Source organism: Vespa velutina, chromosome 8, assembly GCF_912470025.1.
Source record: "Vespa velutina chromosome 8, iVesVel2.1, whole genome shotgun sequence".
Taxonomy (NCBI): domain Eukaryota; kingdom Metazoa; phylum Arthropoda; class Insecta; order Hymenoptera; family Vespidae; genus Vespa; species Vespa velutina.
Genome location: NC_062195.1, coordinates 7,081,937 through 7,102,796, shown reverse-complemented (window position 1 = coordinate 7,102,796; position 20,860 = coordinate 7,081,937). Strand labels below are relative to the sequence as shown.

The 20,860-nt window shown below is 27.9% G+C and overlaps 3 protein-coding genes and 2 non-coding genes across 9 annotated transcripts; all 5 read right to left on the bottom strand.

Moving 5' to 3' along the window:
• Window positions 1-712: 712 nt before the first annotated feature.
• On the bottom strand, window positions 713-4,136 carry LOC124951286 (mitochondrial pyruvate carrier 2-like). 2 transcript variants are annotated; one of them, XM_047499479.1, is made up of 4 exons: window positions 3,905-4,136; window positions 2,721-2,761; window positions 1,344-1,540; window positions 713-870 (listed from the first exon to the last, which is right to left on the bottom strand). In XM_047499479.1, exons 1-4 carry the CDS (start codon window positions 3,987-3,989, stop codon window positions 819-821), a joined length of 375 nt encoding a protein of 124 aa, XP_047355435.1. In that variant the 5' UTR covers window positions 3,990-4,136; the 3' UTR covers window positions 713-818. The 2 variants fall into 2 exon arrangements, with proteins under 2 accessions (XP_047355435.1, XP_047355436.1); XM_047499480.1 differs by having other exon boundaries at window positions 2,721-2,825; window positions 3,905-4,045.
• A 965-nt stretch (window positions 4,137-5,101) lies between these two features.
• LOC124951285 (baculoviral IAP repeat-containing protein 2-like) lies at window positions 5,102-7,722 on the bottom strand. 2 transcript variants are annotated; one of them, XM_047499477.1, is made up of 4 exons: window positions 7,578-7,722; window positions 7,252-7,470; window positions 5,996-6,930; window positions 5,102-5,907 (listed from the first exon to the last, which is right to left on the bottom strand). In XM_047499477.1, exons 3-4 carry the CDS (start codon window positions 6,845-6,847, stop codon window positions 5,563-5,565), a joined length of 1,197 nt encoding a protein of 398 aa, XP_047355433.1. In that variant the 5' UTR covers window positions 6,848-6,930; window positions 7,252-7,470; window positions 7,578-7,722; the 3' UTR covers window positions 5,102-5,562. The 2 variants fall into 2 exon arrangements, with proteins under 2 accessions (XP_047355433.1, XP_047355434.1); XM_047499478.1 differs by having other exon boundaries at window positions 5,996-6,786.
• Window positions 7,723-9,203: 1,481 nt separating this feature from the next.
• On the bottom strand, window positions 9,204-15,942 carry LOC124951049 (apoptotic protease-activating factor 1). Of its 3 annotated transcripts, none has more exons than XM_047498781.1 (14): window positions 15,838-15,942; window positions 15,390-15,640; window positions 15,136-15,301; window positions 14,775-14,912; window positions 14,343-14,687; window positions 13,999-14,234; window positions 13,788-13,917; window positions 12,628-13,698; window positions 12,506-12,555; window positions 11,952-12,414; window positions 11,757-11,827; window positions 11,316-11,646; window positions 10,842-11,246; window positions 9,204-10,745 (listed from the first exon to the last, which is right to left on the bottom strand). In XM_047498781.1, exons 2-14 carry the CDS (start codon window positions 15,575-15,577, stop codon window positions 10,227-10,229), a joined length of 4,113 nt encoding a protein of 1,370 aa, XP_047354737.1. In that variant the 5' UTR covers window positions 15,578-15,640; window positions 15,838-15,942; the 3' UTR covers window positions 9,204-10,226. The 3 variants fall into 3 exon arrangements, with proteins under 3 accessions (XP_047354737.1, XP_047354738.1, XP_047354740.1); XM_047498782.1 differs by having other exon boundaries at window positions 14,775-14,903; XM_047498784.1 differs by lacking the exons at window positions 14,343-14,687; window positions 14,775-14,912.
• Window positions 15,943-17,384: 1,442 nt separating this feature from the next.
• Trnag-ucc lies at window positions 17,385-17,456 on the bottom strand. Its single transcript has one exon. It is a non-coding gene; the product is annotated as a tRNA-Gly (tRNA).
• Window positions 17,457-17,547: 91 nt separating this feature from the next.
• Window positions 17,548-17,619, bottom strand: Trnag-ucc. Its single transcript has one exon. It is a non-coding gene; the product is annotated as a tRNA-Gly (tRNA).
• Window positions 17,620-20,860: the final 3,241 nt, after the last annotated feature.

Below are 20,860 nucleotides of genomic sequence, written 5' to 3'. Positions count from 1 at the left end.
CCTTAAATCGTAGTTTCGGAGGTAGAGTAGGAGCTCGTAGGAAGATAAATATATTTACAATAAGATGATGCACGATATTATCAATAATAATGCGGGAATGCAAGTCTATAATATAGATATAATATAGCGATTAAATGTAAATTATATCACGATGAACGAATGTTGTTTATTAAGTTCATCGGGTTTCCCGTTTGTACTTATGCTATTTGTAACAATTTCCGATGTATAACCAATATATAGTATATGATCGGTTATTAAATAATTTTGCGGCATCTTTTACATACGACATTACAGTTAGAAACGTAGACACTTGTTCTCATATTATGTAATTTATGTTACAACTTCCTACAGTGGTCGACGCGTCGATAAGTCTACATGGTCCGATTTGTACCATTCATCTGCATGCACTGCACGCATTCGGTATATATTATATGTATATATATGTATATATATATATATATATATATATATATATATATATGTATATATATATATGTATATATTTATATGTATATGAATATTTATATGTTTAATTATCGATAAATCATCGCGTCTTTTCTGTATGCTTTCGTTGAATAAACAAAAAGCATCGACGACGTAATGTGAAATTTAATATCGTTCTAAATATTCGTACGAAATTTTCATCGATGTTCGTTTGAACTTCGAATCTGTACAACGAGCATTTGTACGTCAACGTACGTAATGCTAATTCTTCTTTTTTCTTTTTTCTTTTTTCTTCTTTTCGCCTCAAAAATCGTTTTCATCCAACACTCGCCATATCTTCTTTTTCTAGGAATGCAATTTCACGATAATTATTACTAGCTGCTTTTTGATGATTGACTCTTTAAAGCTGCTTGTTCTCGTTGATATCTAGAAAATTTAAAAATATTTATCAGTTTATGCATTAGAAATATTTCTCGATAGAAAAAGGAATAGATGATCTATGAACTAATATAGAGAGATATTTTCATATTTATGATAAAAAAATTGATAAACTAAGTTTATTTGTAAATTTCTAAATGTTCATTTCGTAAAACTTATGAACATACTATTGTCATATGGTATCTGAAAATAAATTCTAAGCGAACGATGTAACGTCATATTGTGGCATGAACGAACGAAGAAACGAACGAAAGAGCAAACGAATGAACGAATGAATGTATAAACGTACGAACGAACGTACGAACGAACGTACGAACGAACGAACGAACAAACAAATGAACAAATGAACGAACAAACGGTCGGCCTTGATCCTTGAAACCAGAAAAGAATTTATCCAAAGTGAACTGGCAAAGTAAATTTAGTCAAGTTTTCGACATTAACATAACGTAATTAATACTTACATTATCGCTCTAGAAATTTGATAAAGTGCTGTACACGCGACAAAAAAGTTCACGCTGAAAAGACTCCAATTTTTTGGTGTGATCGCCAAAGAATATTTCGTCCAAATGACTCCGGTAACGGCCAATGAAGAAGACTGTCCAATAGAAATTTTATCGGCTGGCCTTTGTAAGTCGCTTAAACCTGCTATCACAAGTCCCTGTAATATGAAACGATACTGACGTATGTATATATAAATTTTAAAGAAAAGAAAAAAAAAAAAAAGAAACAGATAAAACAACTATCTTATACAAATTCGATATGAGTTTTACGAAATCGCAAAAGTTTTTCATTCCAACGGATACTAACGAGTTAAAACGACGTGTGCGTAGAGCTACGTTCTAATAAATTAATATCAATCGATCCTTGTACGTGGGACGTTACGTACGTCGAAAGTTCGACCTATATTAGTTTATTTAGGTCAGCCTAACTTTTTACCACGAACATGCGCTGTATATTTCGTCGAATGTGCGAAAAAGCCAATTTTCTCTTGTATCTCTCGGATGTTTTTTAATTTCTTTTCTTTTTTCTTTTTCTTTTTTTTTTTTCTTTTTTTTTTTAACAACACGACTGACGAACACCGCTGACGGCTTAAACGTTACGGATGATTGATAATACGCGCATGTGCGTGAGCGAGCATATCAATACTCCGTTTTCTAATGGAAGGAAAAAAAGAAAAGAAGAACAAAAGGAAGAACAAAAAACGAGTCTAACGATTTTCTACGTTTCAAGAATATTCACTATTCAATGCAAAAAATATTCTAAGGAGATTATAAGGTGATAGTTTCTCTTATCTTATCTATCTATCTATCTATCTATCTATCTATCTATCTATATATATATATATATATATATATATATGTGTGTATATGTATATTACAAATATGACCAGCGATTACCTTGAAAGAAGATCGATTTGCTTAAATATTAATGCCGGTAAATCACGAATACGGATAAGAGAAATCGTATTCCGATAAACTTCCGTGTAAATAATCATTATTTACTATTGTCTTTACATGATATGAGTTTATCAATGCACTAAGTAAATATTCTCATCGTTGAAAAATACATATACATATCTACTTATGTATTTTAAAATGATAGGACCATTATATATTATAGCTCAATACTTATAGGACAATATAACGTTACGATTTCTCATTTATATCGGATGACAATTTAGATGTGTACCGTTTATTCATTGAATATCGACTATCATTGTCCGAGTTTATCTGCCAAGAACACGTTCAGGTCACGCAGCATCTCCGATAAAATCGCATATGTCACAGGATAATTTCTTTTGGCAATTACCATGGATTACTATAAAATCATTTACTAACCCATTTTACAGCTGGTGCCCAGAAAAATATGGTCTGTGGTCCTGAAAGCACAAATCCCATGGATACTTATTATCGAAGGCAGCTTGAACGACAGCTTGAAGGCAGCTTGAAAAGAACAAACGTTACGACATGTTGACTTTTTAAAATGATACATAAATATTACGAATATTTAAATTTCGTCGAAAAAGGAAGAATATATATATATATATATATATATATATAATATATAATATATATATATATATATATTATTATTATTAATTAAACTTTTCTTATAAACTTTCCTTAAATGCGAAATACTTGTGAAAGTGTATTTTATAGCCTTTGGAATAAATAAAAATTAATAAAATCCTCGACCGCATTAATGTCGTACTGAATCATTTTAAAAAATCGTGCTCCCTTGTACTCAAAATAATAATCTTAGAATAAAATCCGAGGTACTCTCAGACGTCGCATTGATCTACTTTTCGTTTCGGTCGGTCTTGTTAGAATTCAGAAAGAAAGTTCGACAATATACGTTGGTATAGAGTTTGTTATAGAATACCAAAAACAAAAATTCAAACGATTATATCTTTTTCGACAATAATTTAAATATATCTAAATGCGATATCGCGTTTAATTTCTTTCTCTCTTTTTTTTTTTTTTTTTGTTCTATTTTTATAAATACAGAAATAACTTTTTCCTTATACTTTTTAGATATATCATATCTCTAGAGAGAGAGAGAGAGAGAGAGAGAGGGAGAGAGAGAGAGACAGAGAAAAAAAAAATCGAAACAACGAAAGAATGTAAAAACCAAATACAGTGGGATTTACAATACGCGCCGTTCCAAGAATTCATGCATATTATCGCAATGTAAATTATTGCAATGTCATTGTTCGTATTAAAATTCTTTTTCTTCGTGCTTTTCATAATAATATAAACGAAGGCTTTATAGAATATAGATACAAATAATCATTGACACTTATTTAATTTATCCCAATGATATGAAGAAGTTCAAGTGATAAATCATGATTATAATTTCAATATGAGTGATATAATATTAATATATATATATATATATGTATATAGTTATATATACAAATACATATACACATTCAAGAGAAGGAACCACGTGCCACGTTCTGAAGGGTTTCCGTACGTATTTAAAAGTAGTAGAGGGGGAGGGAAAAGGGAAATTTACTAACCGGCTGGATGATTCCAAAATGGTTGAAGTTTTTCAGGCACATATTTCCCAAGAGCTTTCATTGTATTTTTATATACAACCGACATGATTTTTCGTTGTTAAAGATTTATTACAAGAGAAAGAGAAAGAAAAAAAAAGAAACTCGCGAAAAGAAAGCTTGACACACAGAAAATCTACACAGGCCGGCGTCCTAGCACGAAATGACGCGCTGCTTACCCCCGCCCTGATTCTTACTCGTTCGCTCGCTCGCTCTCTCTCCCCACCCCTTCCCACTCAATATTACATATCCTAGGTCGTAACCTTAAAGGCGATCGCGCAATAAGAGCATAAACTCGTACGATATTTATTCATCCGCTTTGCATTATAATCGAGATTTCCGTGTGCCAAAATTCTTTAGAAAATATCTCTTCGGAATATCCAATTGTCCTATAGTTTAAATTTCTTTTATCCTTTTTATAACGCCCTACGTTATTTCTTTTTTTTTTTTTTCTTTTTTTGTCTTTTTTCCTTAGATGAACAATTATTTTCTTAATCGTATTACCTTCGTTTTTTTAATTTCTACTTGTTTCTATTCTTTTCTTTATTTATTTCTCTTTCTAATTCGTATTTTAAGGAAATATGTTTTTATTTCTTGAATAAAAAATGTCTTCTAGAAAAGACAATATTAATACTCGCTGTGATATCGAGTTAGTTAGTTGATGGCCGGAAGGTTTGATTATAATCTGTACATCTTGTGACGCGATGTACAATTCATGTTTTCAGATTATATAATAAAATTTTACTTTGAATAAAATTATTTGTTAGCTTATAAACAATAAAAAAAAAAAAAAAAAAATTACGATTCGTTATCTGTTTTAAATATACGTGTTCCGATAAATAAAATGAGGTATCGTCTATTTACTAATTGATCAGAAACGAAGTATCAATGATTGACCTTGTTGCCTACGTCATACTGGCACTGGCCTAGAGTTTAGAATTAGAAACACCGTTGCGTGCCAAGCTGTATCACGCTTTGGGCGAGGCTTTCAATAAATAACTTGTTTTATCGCATGCCATATTGTTCAATAACATCATCGTTTCCGTGCTTACTGGACAATGGACTAATACAGATATAGCAGTATGATTCGTGTCATCTAAAGTACGTAGATAAAAAATTTGAATATATCTTTAATAATAGTTAATAAATTTGTATCTTAACTAATTTGAATAATATCATTTATTTGTTTTTCTTTTTCTTGTGTTCGTTATCAGAAAATGTATAAACGATCTGCCAAAGTTTTTTTAACAAATAAATCATGAAATCATGAATTTTAGACTATAGTATAAATGCAACGTATGTTAGATTATGTTAGATGATATACTGTAAAACACACTCATCATACATTTGTATATTTACATCTTACAATTTAAAATGTATCCAACATTAAAACGGAACATACTATTTGAGGAAGTAGTATGAGTTTCTGTTAAGATCCATGTGATTAAATTGTCATTAATTTTCTTTTTGCACCTATTCACAGTATTATTTGTTGGAATGCATAAAGAAAAAAAAAAAAGAAAAAAAAAAAAAGAAAAAACAAATGTTGATAAGTATTAAGTGTTGTTAATTTCCAAAAAGAGGAGCTATTATTCTCATGATTTATACAAATATTTTATAGATTATGAAAGAATAGCTCTTAAGGTCAATGTTACGGGTTGCCGACAAACTGCACACGTTGTCATGGCAGGTGCACATTTAACACATGTAACCATGTGTCTACAAGGTAAGAATACTACTCCTAGTTCTGCATCATAACAGATTTTACATAATCTTGCATCGTCTATAGATTTATGTGCCTTTGCACCTTGGAAATTTTCTTTACTGGAACTTGACCTAGAATTTAAGTTATCTGTACCATTCTCCTCAGAATTATTATTAGAGTTTTCTTGTTTTGTGCCTTTGAGATCCGCTGAAGATGATTGAATCTTTTGAATGAAATTTGGTAAATTCATCTGCATTGTTTCCTAAATAAAATATAATGAAAAATTAATTCAAAGTTATTAATATTTTTAAAGAAAATTTTTTTTCTGTAAATAATTATTAAAAATATACCTCCTTGGACGACGCTGCTTTCTCTTGTTCTTTTATCATATTCACATAATCTTGCCCTTTTACCATTAGAAGATAATAACATTTAGAAAACCATTTGGCATGTTGTTCCCAAGGATCATCATGTGGCTCCCAATCTTTCAAACCTTCACCGCAATGATAACATAAAGTTTGATCGCCTTTTCCTGTATAGAAAAATCCAGCGTTTGCTAATTGATCTTTCTTCTGTGGCATTGATTTAGGCCATGTATCAAAAGTACGCAGTCTAGCATCATAGCTTATATATTCTGGATGTACTGGTGACTTTGGCTTTTCAAGACCTAAAGATGCTAACTTAGTGGTACTTGGTAATAGTAATTCAAGAGAAGACATTGCATCACATTCGTTCTGAACAGATCCATTTTGAAATGGTCTATCACGTAATTCGCAAACATCTTCAGTACTTGATCTTGATACTGACATTGTGTTAGTTTCTACGTCAATAGGTACATTACCACACGGTACATTTTTAACAAAACGGCATGTTTGCGAATGCTTTATATGGTCTACCACAGAAACACTTTGTTCCCATTGATGTATCTCTACTCGACATTCGAAGCATCTCACTGTATCAGCTTCACCCACATAATAAAAGCCAGCTGTTGCAAGTCTTTTTGGTTCTATAAATGTAACAGGCCAATTCTCAAAGCTCTGCAATCTAACCAATTCAAATCGATAATCTGGATTATCAACTTCGTCTACTCCTGGCTCTAATGACAATTGTGGTGGTACTGATGACATTACGTGTGGATTTTCTGAAGATTTGAATGACATTGAATTGTTTGAGAAATCTGCATGTTCAATAACATCTGTCATACTTGTTATTAACTTTTTAACTGTTTATTTTTAATTTATGTTTATTATTAATTTAAGATCTTCAAATTTTTGAAGACTCAAATCTATAAAGGAAAAAAATTACATATTTTTTATCAATCCAAAGTATACTATATAAACGATTTATGCAACAGCTAAGAAAAAGAAAGTATACTAACGAATTTCCTGCTTTCTATTATACGTTAAATTAAACATAAACTCAACTGCATCTAAATAATCTACATAAATATTCTCAATATATATATATACATACATACATATATATATATATATATATATATATGTGTATGTATATATATATATATATTATTTCGTCCAAATTAAAAAAAAAATGTTACGAGTATTAACAATTTCTTTGTAAACAAAGAGAATAGCTACCAACGTACCAATTTATTGTTTTGTTTACTTCTTGTTCTATTTCCTTTCTTACGATGAGTAGTGTAGTTTTAAAAAATCAAAAAATACTTGTGTGCTTCGTTATTCGTATCTTTTCTTTCGATTAGTCCACTTCTTGTGAAGGATGATTAATGTGTGTTGATATATAATAAAAAGAGAGTAGAAGAACCAGAACAGCAGTTTTCTTGAACTTTCAGGTACTTTTTTGTCTACGAAATCGAAGAAATTTAATCAGATACATTAACGTATTATTTTATATTTAATTATATATGTATAATAACGTTACTAAATATTTTGAAGAAATAAAAATACGTACAAAAAGAAAGAAAACTTTTCTTCAGTTAATATTATAAACCACACTAGGAACAAAGCTTCTATGCACTCCACAATGGTGGAAGGGAGAAAGAAAGAGAGGGATAGGAGGGACGACAAGTTCAGACAGGAACCGCGAGTTTAAATTACGCTTGCGTTGTCTACTCGCAGCGCTGGTGTCAATACAAAAGAAATAAACATTTCTATGACCTGATTCTCTCAACCATCAAAAATCTATCCACAAAAGAATCATTTCTTTGAATAATTTCTTAATACTGGATCAAAAACAAAATTTATATTTTAGTTAAGAATTAAAAGAGGAATGTCTGGTTTTGAAAATAAAATAATTTCGAGCAGGAATCGGATGAATTTATTTGAATATAATATTGTCAAGTCTTATAATTGTATAAAAATGGCATGTTTAATAATTAAATACTTCTTAAATCAGTAAACATATCTGTTATGCATTTTCTAATTCATTAAAATATATAAGTTAATCCATTAAAAAATTTATTAATGTATATTATCGATTCGTTAAAATATATAAATTTTGCATATTTCAAAAAGATATGTTTACTTCACAAATCATTGTTACGACATAGCGATTATTAAACAGAAAGTATGTCATTATGCTTAATATTAATCTTTTTTGTCTTCTCGTTAAATTATAATACATGAAGTATATGCGCATGTGTATATGTATATAAGGCACATATAAAAAACAGTGATCACTTTCAAAAATCAGTACATTTTTTTAGATTTACACATATTATTGTAGAGATCAATCTTTCAAAATTTTTTATTTTAGTAACTTAAATATCTATAACGATCTTATCTATAAAGATCTTATAAAATTACTTATAAATGTATATATAAATGTAGAAAAATTTCATTTTGATTATTCATAAAACATTCTTGATTAATTATTTATCAGGAAAAAAATATACTACAAAATAATAATAAACCTTACTATATAATTATATATTGCACTTTTTTTTGTTTCTTTTTTTTTTTTTTTTTTTTTTTTATATAGTATTGGGTTGATATAAAAGTTTGTCTCACTGTTTATATAAAAATTAAAGAAAAATTGTATTCGCTATTTTTAGTAAATTAATTAATTATTCATCAACCCAATATATGCAATATTTGAAAATAGGTAAAAATTGATCTATCAATCTCGAATATCATAATAATAAAATAATATATAATTATTATTAATAATTATTTATAGAAATAAGGTAATAGTTTATAAAAAGGACAAATTTCTTAAATATATATAGAGCTATTCGAAGAAATTTGGTCCATTTATGGTAACATAAATTTCATAATAAAATATAAAAAATATGTTAATATATATACATATATATGTATATATATATATATATGTGTGTGTGTATATATACACACATATACATATACAGATACACATATATATATATATATATATGTATTCTGTATATATATATGTGTAAATATATACACATATATATACAGATATATATATATATATATATATATATATATATATATATATATATATATATAATGAGTATCTGTATATATATATACAAATATGTATGTATATATATATATATATGTATATTTGTTCAAATTCATAAAATATTAATAGTAATAGGTAATCTTTTAATATATAGAATAATGTTCCGGAACAAAAGTATTAATATAATAATATTGCAATACTGGAAATAATAGAGAAATAGAACACATATAGTTAGAATAATAAATAAATTTTACACATTGAATATGCAAAGATAAGTACAAAACTGTACGTATAAAACACATTTCATGTGTTAAATATTTTTTAAAATACTAATATATACAGAGTGGAATACAAGAACCTAACGATTTTTAAATGTTTTATAGAGACTTAATATTGTTATTTTTGTTTTGATAAAAGTCTTTGTTTTCCATATAACAAGGGCAACAATGATTGTTACGGTAATCTTTTATATCCTGCTCGTTTGCCCGATTTAACGTTATTGGATTATCTTAACAAAATTGTATTGTTCTCTATGACCCATCAATATTTAAGATGATAAGTAGAATTATTAAAATTAAAAAATTGAATTATATTACAATTATTTTCTATTAACATAAAAAGAATAAATAAAGGATTCAAAACTTAAGGCATTATTTCATTAAAAAAATCTTTAGATTCTTGTGTCTCACTCTATACATCACATATTTATAATAGGACTAAGTGATAATGAAAATTCTTATTTCTCTAATACAAAATAGGAATTGTTTTTTTTTTCTTTCCTTATAATAAGTTAAATGCAGTTGGCAATGACGTTAACCTTCTTATAAGTAATACAAGTTTGTATTAAAGTTTTTTTGTTAGAAACTTACATGGTAATAAATGCAAGTTAATACAGAATTATTCTCGTAAACGCAAATATTGAAATGCTGTTCATCTAAACTATCTTAATATTTAAAATTTTCAAAAATTTTGAAAGAGAAAGAGAGCAATTATTTCATTAATGAAATAATAACTTTATATTATTCCCTAGCTATAATTAAACTCATTAATGTTTTCAAATATTAACAGCACCTATCATTATTATAAAATGATATGTAAATGCAACATTGCACTACTGTATGTAACAAATTTATATCATTGCTCTATGATATACTAAGAATAAGCAAATAGTTCGAATGTACTCACAGACCCATAGATGTCCACTGTAACAAATTTACTAAAGTCTTCAGATATACTTACTTTTGGAATACAACTTGGTGGTAATTCAAGAGCGCGCAATAATTCTGACTTTTTACCATCTCTTCCTACTTTATATTTCCAATATGAAGATGTATTACCAATTTGATTGGAATCTTCATTTTTTTGAAATATTTCAATTGATGAATTTGACGATGGAATGCATGTATCCGTACTGAAGCATTCAGGTAATAAGAAATTGGAATCTGTACTAATAGAAGGTGTACTGATGCTGTGGAGAATTCCTTTACGACTTCGACGTTGTTTTTGTATACCGTGATTGTTTAGTTGAACGTTCCACCAAGCTAATTCATCTACATTTACTGATAATAACAGAGGAACTTCTGCAGTGACTGGACCCCAATTTAATTGAGTAATAGCACTAGTATGAAAATAGAGTGTTCGCATAATCTTTTTTTCTTCTATATCGATTATCTAGAAATATATACAATTTTTATATTTCTTATAGAAGAAAAAATACGGTAATTTATAAAATATATTTTATACATATTTATCAATATTTAGACTTACTGTAATATTTCCAGATTTAAATCCGATTGCCAAATATTTTTGATCTTGTGAGATATCACAGTACGTTGGTTTATCCCTAAACAATTCTTTATGGTATAATTCTATTTTTATGCATGGAGGTGTTACAATATCGTCTTCTTGCAGATTATATAAAAATAAGTGTTGGCTTTCACTTAACAAAGCTAAAAATTGTTTTCTACAACTAAAGCAACTAAAATAGATGTTTACATTTTTATTATCAACCGTTGCTTTACTTATTATTGTCCATTTGGTGCCACTAATATTGTAAAGAATTATAACACCATTTTGTGTTACTGTTATAATATATTCATTATGAACTTCATGAATTGAAATAATACATCCTGCATTTTCTATCAAATATGCTATTTTATTATTCTTCCAAATCTATTAATAAAAAGATATTATTTAGTAGAAGAATTAATTCAAATTGTGGACATATTTAAATACACTTACCCTCAAAGTATCACTTGTCTCTCTGCATATGATAACCTCATCATTTTCAATTCTTATAAATTTTATAAACTTTGCACTTTCATTTAACTTCAATATATTGGTAGTTGTCTTACTTTCTACATCAAATAATGTGACCATACCTTTATCCGTTATATAAACAAGTTTTTTACCATTAGGAGAAAGTTTTAAACTTATTATATCCCCATCAATAGGATTGGATTCTGCTATTATTTTATTGCCAAATAATATTACAACTGAATTTGTATGTGTCGTTTTTGCAATTACATCCTCTTTTCCAAATGATTGTACAAGAGCATCAAATAGAAGATTTCTAAATGGAATATTGAGACAATAAATAATTAGTCACTGTTTAAATTTAATAAGATAATAATAAATAATATAAGCTGAAAATATGTTTTTACAGAATAAGTCTTCTTATACCTGACTTCAGTGGATGCTTCATCAATGGGTAACTTCCATTTATGCAATAAATTGTTTTCATTACCGCAAATCTAGACAAAAATATATTTAAATAGATAATATATATTAAATATACATATTATATCTTGAATTATTATAAACATTTCTTATTCTTTCAAAATGTTTTTGATTTATTAAATAAATATTATTACTTACATAATGATAACCTTCATCCTTTAACCAATATGTATCTAAAGATGTCACACGGCTTTTATATGCCGTGATAGGATGAAATCCACCATCTAATTTCCATACATTCACGAGTCCTTCCGAATCAGCTAACACTAAATAAAGGCCATCATATGTTATGGAAGCACAGACATAGATTGTTTTATCATTTTCTGCCTTTTTCTGTTTTTCATAATTACGTATGTAATCAGTAGGCGGACAAAACCACTTTATATGAATGGCTTTCTTTTCAGTAACAATAATTAATGAATTGTCATGTTCAGGAACGTTGTGAAAAAAGATGACCTTTTGTTTTAATAGTAGTGGATTATATTGTGAACTATAAGTGTATTCATTATTATCTTTTCTATAAGTTACAAGAAAACCACACGATAAATCCATTGTATGCAACAGAGAACTTTTTGTTGTAAATGTGATGTATCTGAGGTAACTGTAAGTAAATTTTATTTTAAAAATTAGTAAGTGTGATTTATATTATAAAAGAAAATTATTTATATATAAGCATATAATGTATTACTTACTTGTTGTTGTGTTTAGCAGATGTTAGAACATTTCCAGCTTTATCCCAAACCTGTAAAAGTATAATATAAATAAAAAGAATTATTCTCAATATTACAGATAATATAATTATTAAATCATATACCTGAATTGTTCCTTTATTAGTGCATGCAGCAATACGTTCATCGTCATGTCCGAATGTAACATCCGATATAATCTCATCTTCTATTGACAATCTTTTTATACTATTGTGTCCATCGTTTGCATAAATATTTTTCCAAAATATTTGCTTCTGTTTTGGATTTTGGGCATTTTTATCCCTTTTATTAAAATAATTATGTAACGTAAAAAGTTCGACAACACCTTTACATAAAGTTAAAAAGAGTTTTCCATCTCCAGAGACTACTATCTTTTCGATTACACTGTCCTTTTCATATACTTTATATATTATTTGTTGCTTATGTTCAGAATTCCATTGTATTATTTCACCAGTTTTATTTCCAATTAAAATTACTTCTGGGTCATCAGTAAAACACGTTGTATATGTATCTATATAAACTTCTTCACTTTGTGTTATATTAGTTTGTTGCAATTTCGTACTGTGAGATAAGTATAAATTATTGATTCTTTCCTTAACTAAATTTTTTGCAGTTTCCATCACATAACCAGGATGGGAATAATTCATGGCAATCTGTACCAAGTCTAAACATTTCTTTCTTCTGTGTTTGGATATATTACTAGCTTGTTCTTGTAAAAATTGTTCTATGTCTTTCACCTTTGTATTATAACTTTCATTATTATAATATGTTATATATTTTCTATATTTGTTAAAATCAATTAATAAATCACATAAACCTGTGTGATTTATCTTTGCTTCAAGAAAATTGAAGTCTAAATAGAGTATGGGAAATTCTTTATGCAAATTAGCGAGATCTAAATGATGACCAATGTAGGAGTAACTGTAATTATCATTTGGCAGTTTAGAGAAATCATTATTGCAATTTTTACGATACTTTTCAATAAAGCATTCGTGCATTTTTGTAAGTTCCTCTTTCCCTAATTTTCTTTTTAAGTGGCACAATAAGAGATCATGTACTCCATATATATAGTAGTTTAAGTTATCATTCCATTTCATAACTGCAAGGGATTTATGGCAAAATTCTAACATTATTTCTCCAACTTCGAATACATTACATGACCAAAGAACTTCTAAAGTCTATTATAAAAAAGAAAATACAAATACATTAATTACATAATTGTATTTCATGTTATAATAATATTGTTGTAAAAGATTCATTGTTTTACCTTTGGTGTTATATTCACATCTTCACTAAAAATTGCTAACTGTTCATAACAGGTTTTTAAATTTAACGGTAAACGTTCGATAAACATGTTAAATACAGCTTCTTGCTTTTCCAAGAACTTCGTCATTACCCTTAACAAAAAAACTATATTTAGCAAAAAATATCTTTGGAATTTTATTCTATTTCTGTTGCTTTCTAATCAAAATACTTACATATTATTCGTATCTTTATTTTGTATACAGTTTAGATAATATTTCCATCTATCATCATGTATTTTCATATCATTTTTAAATTCTTCAAAATGAGCAGAAAACATAGCTATAAGTAATGGCATACCTTTGCACTCTTTATGAATTAACTGTGCTTCTACAGGAAGTTTATCTATATCAGTATCTAATACTTTAGCAAATAAACCTAAAGTTTCTGCTTCCGTAAAACCATCATTCATCTAAAAGTAAATATGAAAGGAAATATTGTAAAACATATATTATAAATATTGTAAAATTGTCTTAAGGCAATTTTAATCTTTTATTACATTAATATAATATTATATTACTTTTATTATAATTCCTCTTCTTTCATCCAAAACATCTAGATCAGTAGTAATTACAAGAGTTTTGCATTTAAAATCAAATGCATTCAGAATATTCTTATCATAAACATCTTCTAACACCAATAAAGCATTATGGTTTTCTTTCTTATTAAAATGATTTGATAAAAAGACTTTAAAAAGTTCACTGTCTAATGATTCAGTTAATGATTCAGGATTTCTTATACGATGATAAAGTCCATTTAATTGTTTCGTTATTTCTTCATTTATAAACTGTTCGTATCCATATTTATCGTCATGTTTATATTTGCATCTTTTATCATGTCCAAATTTAAGCCAATAAATTTTATTCTAAAAACAAAAATCATCTTATATAAAAATCTTAAAAATTTTTATTTATTTATTTGAAATAATTTATTGGATTGATAATCTTCTTACATGAAACAAATCTTCTGCTAGTTCTGTGTCATTTAAAGTACTAGCTGTTAAACATGATTTACCAAATCCTTTCATTCCATGTAGAATGAGATATTCATTTGGTTTTAATTTCTTTAATTCTTCTGTTAACTTTTTCATCTGTATAAGATTTTTTGACATTAAAGATTACTAATTATTGACACTATATAATATGATATTTTTAAATATTAAAGAATTTACATTAATCAATAATTAAACTTACATAAATGTTTCCAAAGTGTTTGATATTAAAATGAAATGAAGTAAGCATGATCAGAAAATGATTAAAATAATATATTAATATAATAAATTGTAAACTTTTTTATAACTATTTTCAACATACCTTTCCATCTCTAACAACTGTTAACGATGATATAGGTGGAAGAATTGGAGATTCAACAGAATTCCTACCAGTCTTTTTTGATTCTAATTCATCCATACCATCGCTGAGCCATCTATAATGATGCTTTAAAGATTCACGGAAAGCATTAAATGCATTTGGTCCCCGTCTTATAAATAAAAATTGTATGATGTTAAAATTAGCAAAAAGAAGGGGGAAAAAAAAGAAGAAATTTTAAATATAACAATAAAACTTACGTTGGAAGGATATCTAATAAACGTTTTGCCATATTTCTAAGATCTTTATCAGATTCAATGAATTTCACATCTTCTGCTTTTAAAATATAGTTATTTGCTAATACAGATACTATTCCATTACGTACATCCATATCATCCACTATTTTATCTCGTAATTGTATTAAAATATGTTGATGCAATTTATTCATTTTAAAATATATTTATTTTTAAATATTCAACTGTATATAATATTGTAATGTATTCCTTGGTCTCTAAAAATATGAGTGACAAAAAATACAATTAAATTAAAGAACAAAAAAATTGTTCACAATACGCACAATAAAACTTTTCATAAGCGTACAATAATTAATAAAAATAATATAATATTAGTATCAATTATAAGGAAAATATTTAAACCAGGAAATGAAAATGAAGAAAATGAAAAAGAGAAATAACATATCTCACATACTTTTCCCTTTGTGAGCACTTGTCTACAATTTTATCGAATTTATCACAGTCTTTGTTCACAAGCTCACAAAACTACTACACCGCTCATTGGATGAACGCTACTGGGAATCACAAATGGAATCTGCACGTAGGAACCTGTTCAGTGTTGCCATGTTTCGTCTAAATAAAGTTGCATCTGATTGGTTTAAAACTATCGTAAGATTCGCGCCATCGATTGTTTCCAAGGGCTCTAAGATAAATTCTTCTTTCTTTTTTTTCTATGTATGTAAAAACAAAAATGTAAACAAATATACATTTTAAATAGCAATATAAAATAAATAGTTAAATTTCATTTTAACGAAAGAAGAAAAAATGTATCGTTCACGTATCTGATATAGATTATTCTATGATGAGTGAAGAGGGATATCTCATATTTTATTCGTCCCTGAGAATATCCCGTTATGATGATTTCGTAAAACGAATTTATTAGAGATTCCGTCATATTTTGGCCCATCACAAAAAGATGTATTTTTTGTTTCAATTGACTCATACAAATCAATATGGCGGAAAAATAAATATTATTTTCAATATACTTAATAACTTTATGATCATGATATTTCGTACGAGTCACATTATTTATAAATCTATTAAATGTATATTTAAAAAAAAATATTATTATAACAAAAATATAATTTTTAAAGTTTCTATAATAATTATATTAAATTGTAAAACACTAAGATAAGAAATAGAACATTAAAGAGAAAAAGAAAAGAAAGTGACTAGGAGGCTCAGGTTCGATTATTAACATTTTATTGACCTATTAATCGGTTTTTAGCTATCGACGGGTTTCGTCCAGTGGGATTTACTATTTTGTTAGTAGCCGTATATTAATCTTTCCATATTCTTACGAATTATAATATTTTTATTTTTTACCGATTACAATGGATAAAGATCGTCCAGATGAATGATAAGTACAAAAGCAATAAGCACAAAATGAATAGCGAAAATTTTGCCGGTACTGGGAACAAATGTGCACGCAACTAAGCCGGTCCTTAATGAGTGACAGCCTCAACCACGACCGGTCGATAAAGTGTTAATATTTGTTTTTTTGTTTACACTAATTAAATATAATCATTAAATAAATGAATGTTATTATATTTGATAAAAAACAATATCAGACATATAATATAATTAAAACGTAAAATTTATTTGATATATATTCGCAACATTATTATTATTATTCGAAAATGAAAAAAAATTCGAAGAAGAACAAAAATTATGCATTGTATGCATTCACATTTAAATTATAACATGTATACAGAACTATATATAACATACACACAAACATTTTCTTTTAAATCGATATTTCTTTAAAGAAAGTAACGACATGGAAAATATTTTTGAGATGTTACTATGCAATGCAGCCATGAAAATGTTATAAAAATGATATATCTTTTTCATAAAAGAATTTTTATTAAAATCAAAGAGAAATGGAAAGAAAATACTTATTTCTATGATTTATTTTTAGAAATAAAAAATATTTACAAAATATATTGATAAAAAAAATTCTGCGATGGCCGGGAATCGAACCCGGATCAACTGCTTGGAAGGCAACTATGCTAACCATTACACCACCATCGCAATTGGTAATTGGAATTATTTGGTATTATAAATATTTCGTAAATGTCTCAAATATAGGAAAAAAGTAAGAGGAAAAAAAAATATATGCATCTGCGATGGCCGGGAATCGAACCCGGATCAACTGCTTGGAAGGCAACTATGCTAACCATTACACCACCATCGCAGATATGAGAACACGTTCTTTAAATAGGTAAATATACATATTAGATCATACGAATGAAGGGAAGAAAAATAGGAAGAAAAATCGATTAAAATAAAAATCTTAGAATGATCAAATAAAATCAAATTCAAAAGTATCGTTTTAAAAGTATCTATATTATTAATACGCAAAGTTGAGAACGGATATCGCAAAAGTGACTGTTTATGTTTTTATCAGCTCTTTTAATCTCTTTATTCTAGATTGTAAATTGCATTGACTAGATTGTAAGTTGTCTATGAGTCATACAGATATATAGAGAACACATTTACAACAGTATATTTTATCTATATAAAATATAATAATAATTCTAAAAACGTTTAATTTTCATTACAATGATAAGATTATCAAATAACAATGTGTGGAACAAAAAAAAAATGTGTATGTATGTATGTATGTATGTGTACGTGTGTGCGTGTGTGTGTGCGCATATGTGTGTGTGTGTATATATATATATACAGATAATTAATATATACAGATAATTAATATATACAGATTTAATATATACAGTATATTAATATATACAGTATATTAATATATACAGATAAGATGTTATTTATTACAGGTAATTACAAGAATGTAGGCGAATCAGTGATTGCCAAATTCAAATATTCAAATATTCCAATTGTATTGGAAATAATAGTAAATGCATTTTGAATACATTAGCAAAGTTCGTCTTCTGTTTCTATCGTCTTTTTTTAAATCAACTCTTTTGCGTGACCCCATAAATAAAAGTCCAAAGACGTTAAGTCAGGTGATCTAGGAACTCAACTGACTATTGGGAAATTATTAATTCGAAGAATGTAAATAAATCATACATATATTTAAAAGCATATATCTTTTCAATAAAACATTTTTGAAGGTAAGTTTATATGAACCTTTTTCAATCATTTATACGTAGTATAAGTTTGTATATAATATATTGTATCTTAGTGATACGTAATATATGTTTGGTCCCATGCTTTTTGAACACCCTGTATATATACACACACACATATGTGTATTAAAGGTTTTGGACGGATCGAACAATTGGCGATTAGTTTGTCGGGCGTACGATTTTATCCTTCATTTGACCGTAACCATCGGCCATTGATTTCGGAAAAGCAATGAACACACATGCCGCATTGTTTCCTGCACACCAATTTAGAGGCATTATCCAGGGGGAAATAATGCATATACTATCCGCTTTTCAAAGCTCCGCATCTCGCTAGGCAACTATGGTTCATCCGGAAAAATGAAAAAAGTTTCTCTAGTCCGACCACTGTCGGCCGCGAACATTTATTAAACAACCGGCAAACATTTCGAGTTATAGAATAACGTATAGAAACACGTTCATATCAAGTCAACAAAGCGAGATAAGTTTTATGATTGTTTATGATTTATGAAATTCAGATCGCAGTGGTGTGATTTTAAATAAACGAAAATAAATATTAACCTTGTTGATATCGATTTTACGTGTGAAACTCGGTCGTTGTCGGTGATATTATTATGATAACGTTTCTCTCGGTCCTTTCATTGTCAATTCGACGCAGGTGTACAATGTATTTAGGAATTTTCTATGGTGTTACGATCCGATCATACGATCATGGAAACAATCGATGAAAATTTGATTAACTTTGAGCAACGTCGCTCATACCGATCTATATTATTAACCATCGGAACATCGTTTATTTCCATGACTAATTTGTCGCGTGTCTTTACTATATACATATGTATGTGTGTGTGTGTGTGTGTGTGTGTCACGTTGCTTTACTATATATATATATATATATATATACATACACGCGAATGTTAGTGCACACTCTATCAAAATTTATATCGCTTTCGTGACACGTTCTCGTTATTCGAAGATCTTTCCCTCTTTCTCTCTCTCTTTCTCTTTCTCTTTCTCTTTCTCTTTCTCCTTATCTCTGTATATCTCTAGTTCTTGGTATCTGTACATATGCGTATGCTTTCGTAATTCCAATATTCTCGAATCTTCTACTATTATTATATATTATCGATTGGCAATGATTAATCACACATTTTATCTTCGAATTAAATTATTGCTATATGATAGATAAGGTATAGACGGAAGTTCGTTGCCAAATATCGTTGACAAACATTGATTGACAAACATCGTTGATGTTAATATATATAATTTTTTAGGTTTAACACGATATCGTCATCGTCTTTAATAATATAAACTATGAACTTGTTTTACACAACGAATCGATCATCTTCTTCGATATGCGCATACAACACACTTACTTTTATACACATACATATCATAACTTTCGTATGTGTTCGATATCCCGTGCAACGCGTCACAGCTAATACGAACAATTATACTGATACGTTCGTTTTCCCCTTTAATCACTTTGTTGTAAAAAAAAAAAGAAGAAAAAAAAATCTCATTAGAAGCACACCCGGCGCGTTGTGTAAATTACGAACTCGCTGATCAGACTAGATGCACTTATCTTCTTTGGATTTGCATATTGCGTGTAAGTACCTTGACTCGTCTCTTTCCGTATTGCAGAAAAGTATGAAGGGTTACATAAGCGTAGGCACGAGTCTTTTCTACGTTGACTATTTTTTATTAACGAATCAAATAATTGAAAATATATGTTTTTCTCATTGAAAACTTTGACTTAAATTTAAACATTTGATTAAAACGCATCTTTTATATATTTCTACGAATTAAATTGTACATAAGATTATACTCCATACATTCTTTATGAAATATTTTATACTAGATCTAAAGTTTCCTTGAAAAATTCTAGATTATATAGGTTTACATAATTTCGAGGGCGGGAGGGAAAAAAGTGAAAAAAAAAAAAAAAAAAAAAAAAAAAAAAAAAATAAAAAACTACAAAATTCGTCTTACCTGTATGATTTTTTTTTTAAATTTATCCCTATTCATCAAAAGAAATTTAGCGTAATTTATAGCGATTCATTTTCTAAACCATTATAAATTTATTCTTATCCATCATAGTTTGATTTGCTTTCGAACGTGAGTTGATTAACTTAGCGATGCACTTTTTTTCTTTATTTGTTCGATTCCCTTTGATACAAGTCCTAAATGCGCATCCAAGTAAATATGTATTTCGTTATACTACATTATCCCTTGCTAAGTTTGTTAGTCTTCCAAACAGCGATTACCCGCTTTGGGACAGATCGTTATCGGTTGTATGTCCACTTTCTCCACAGTAACTGGCAAGGGAGTACT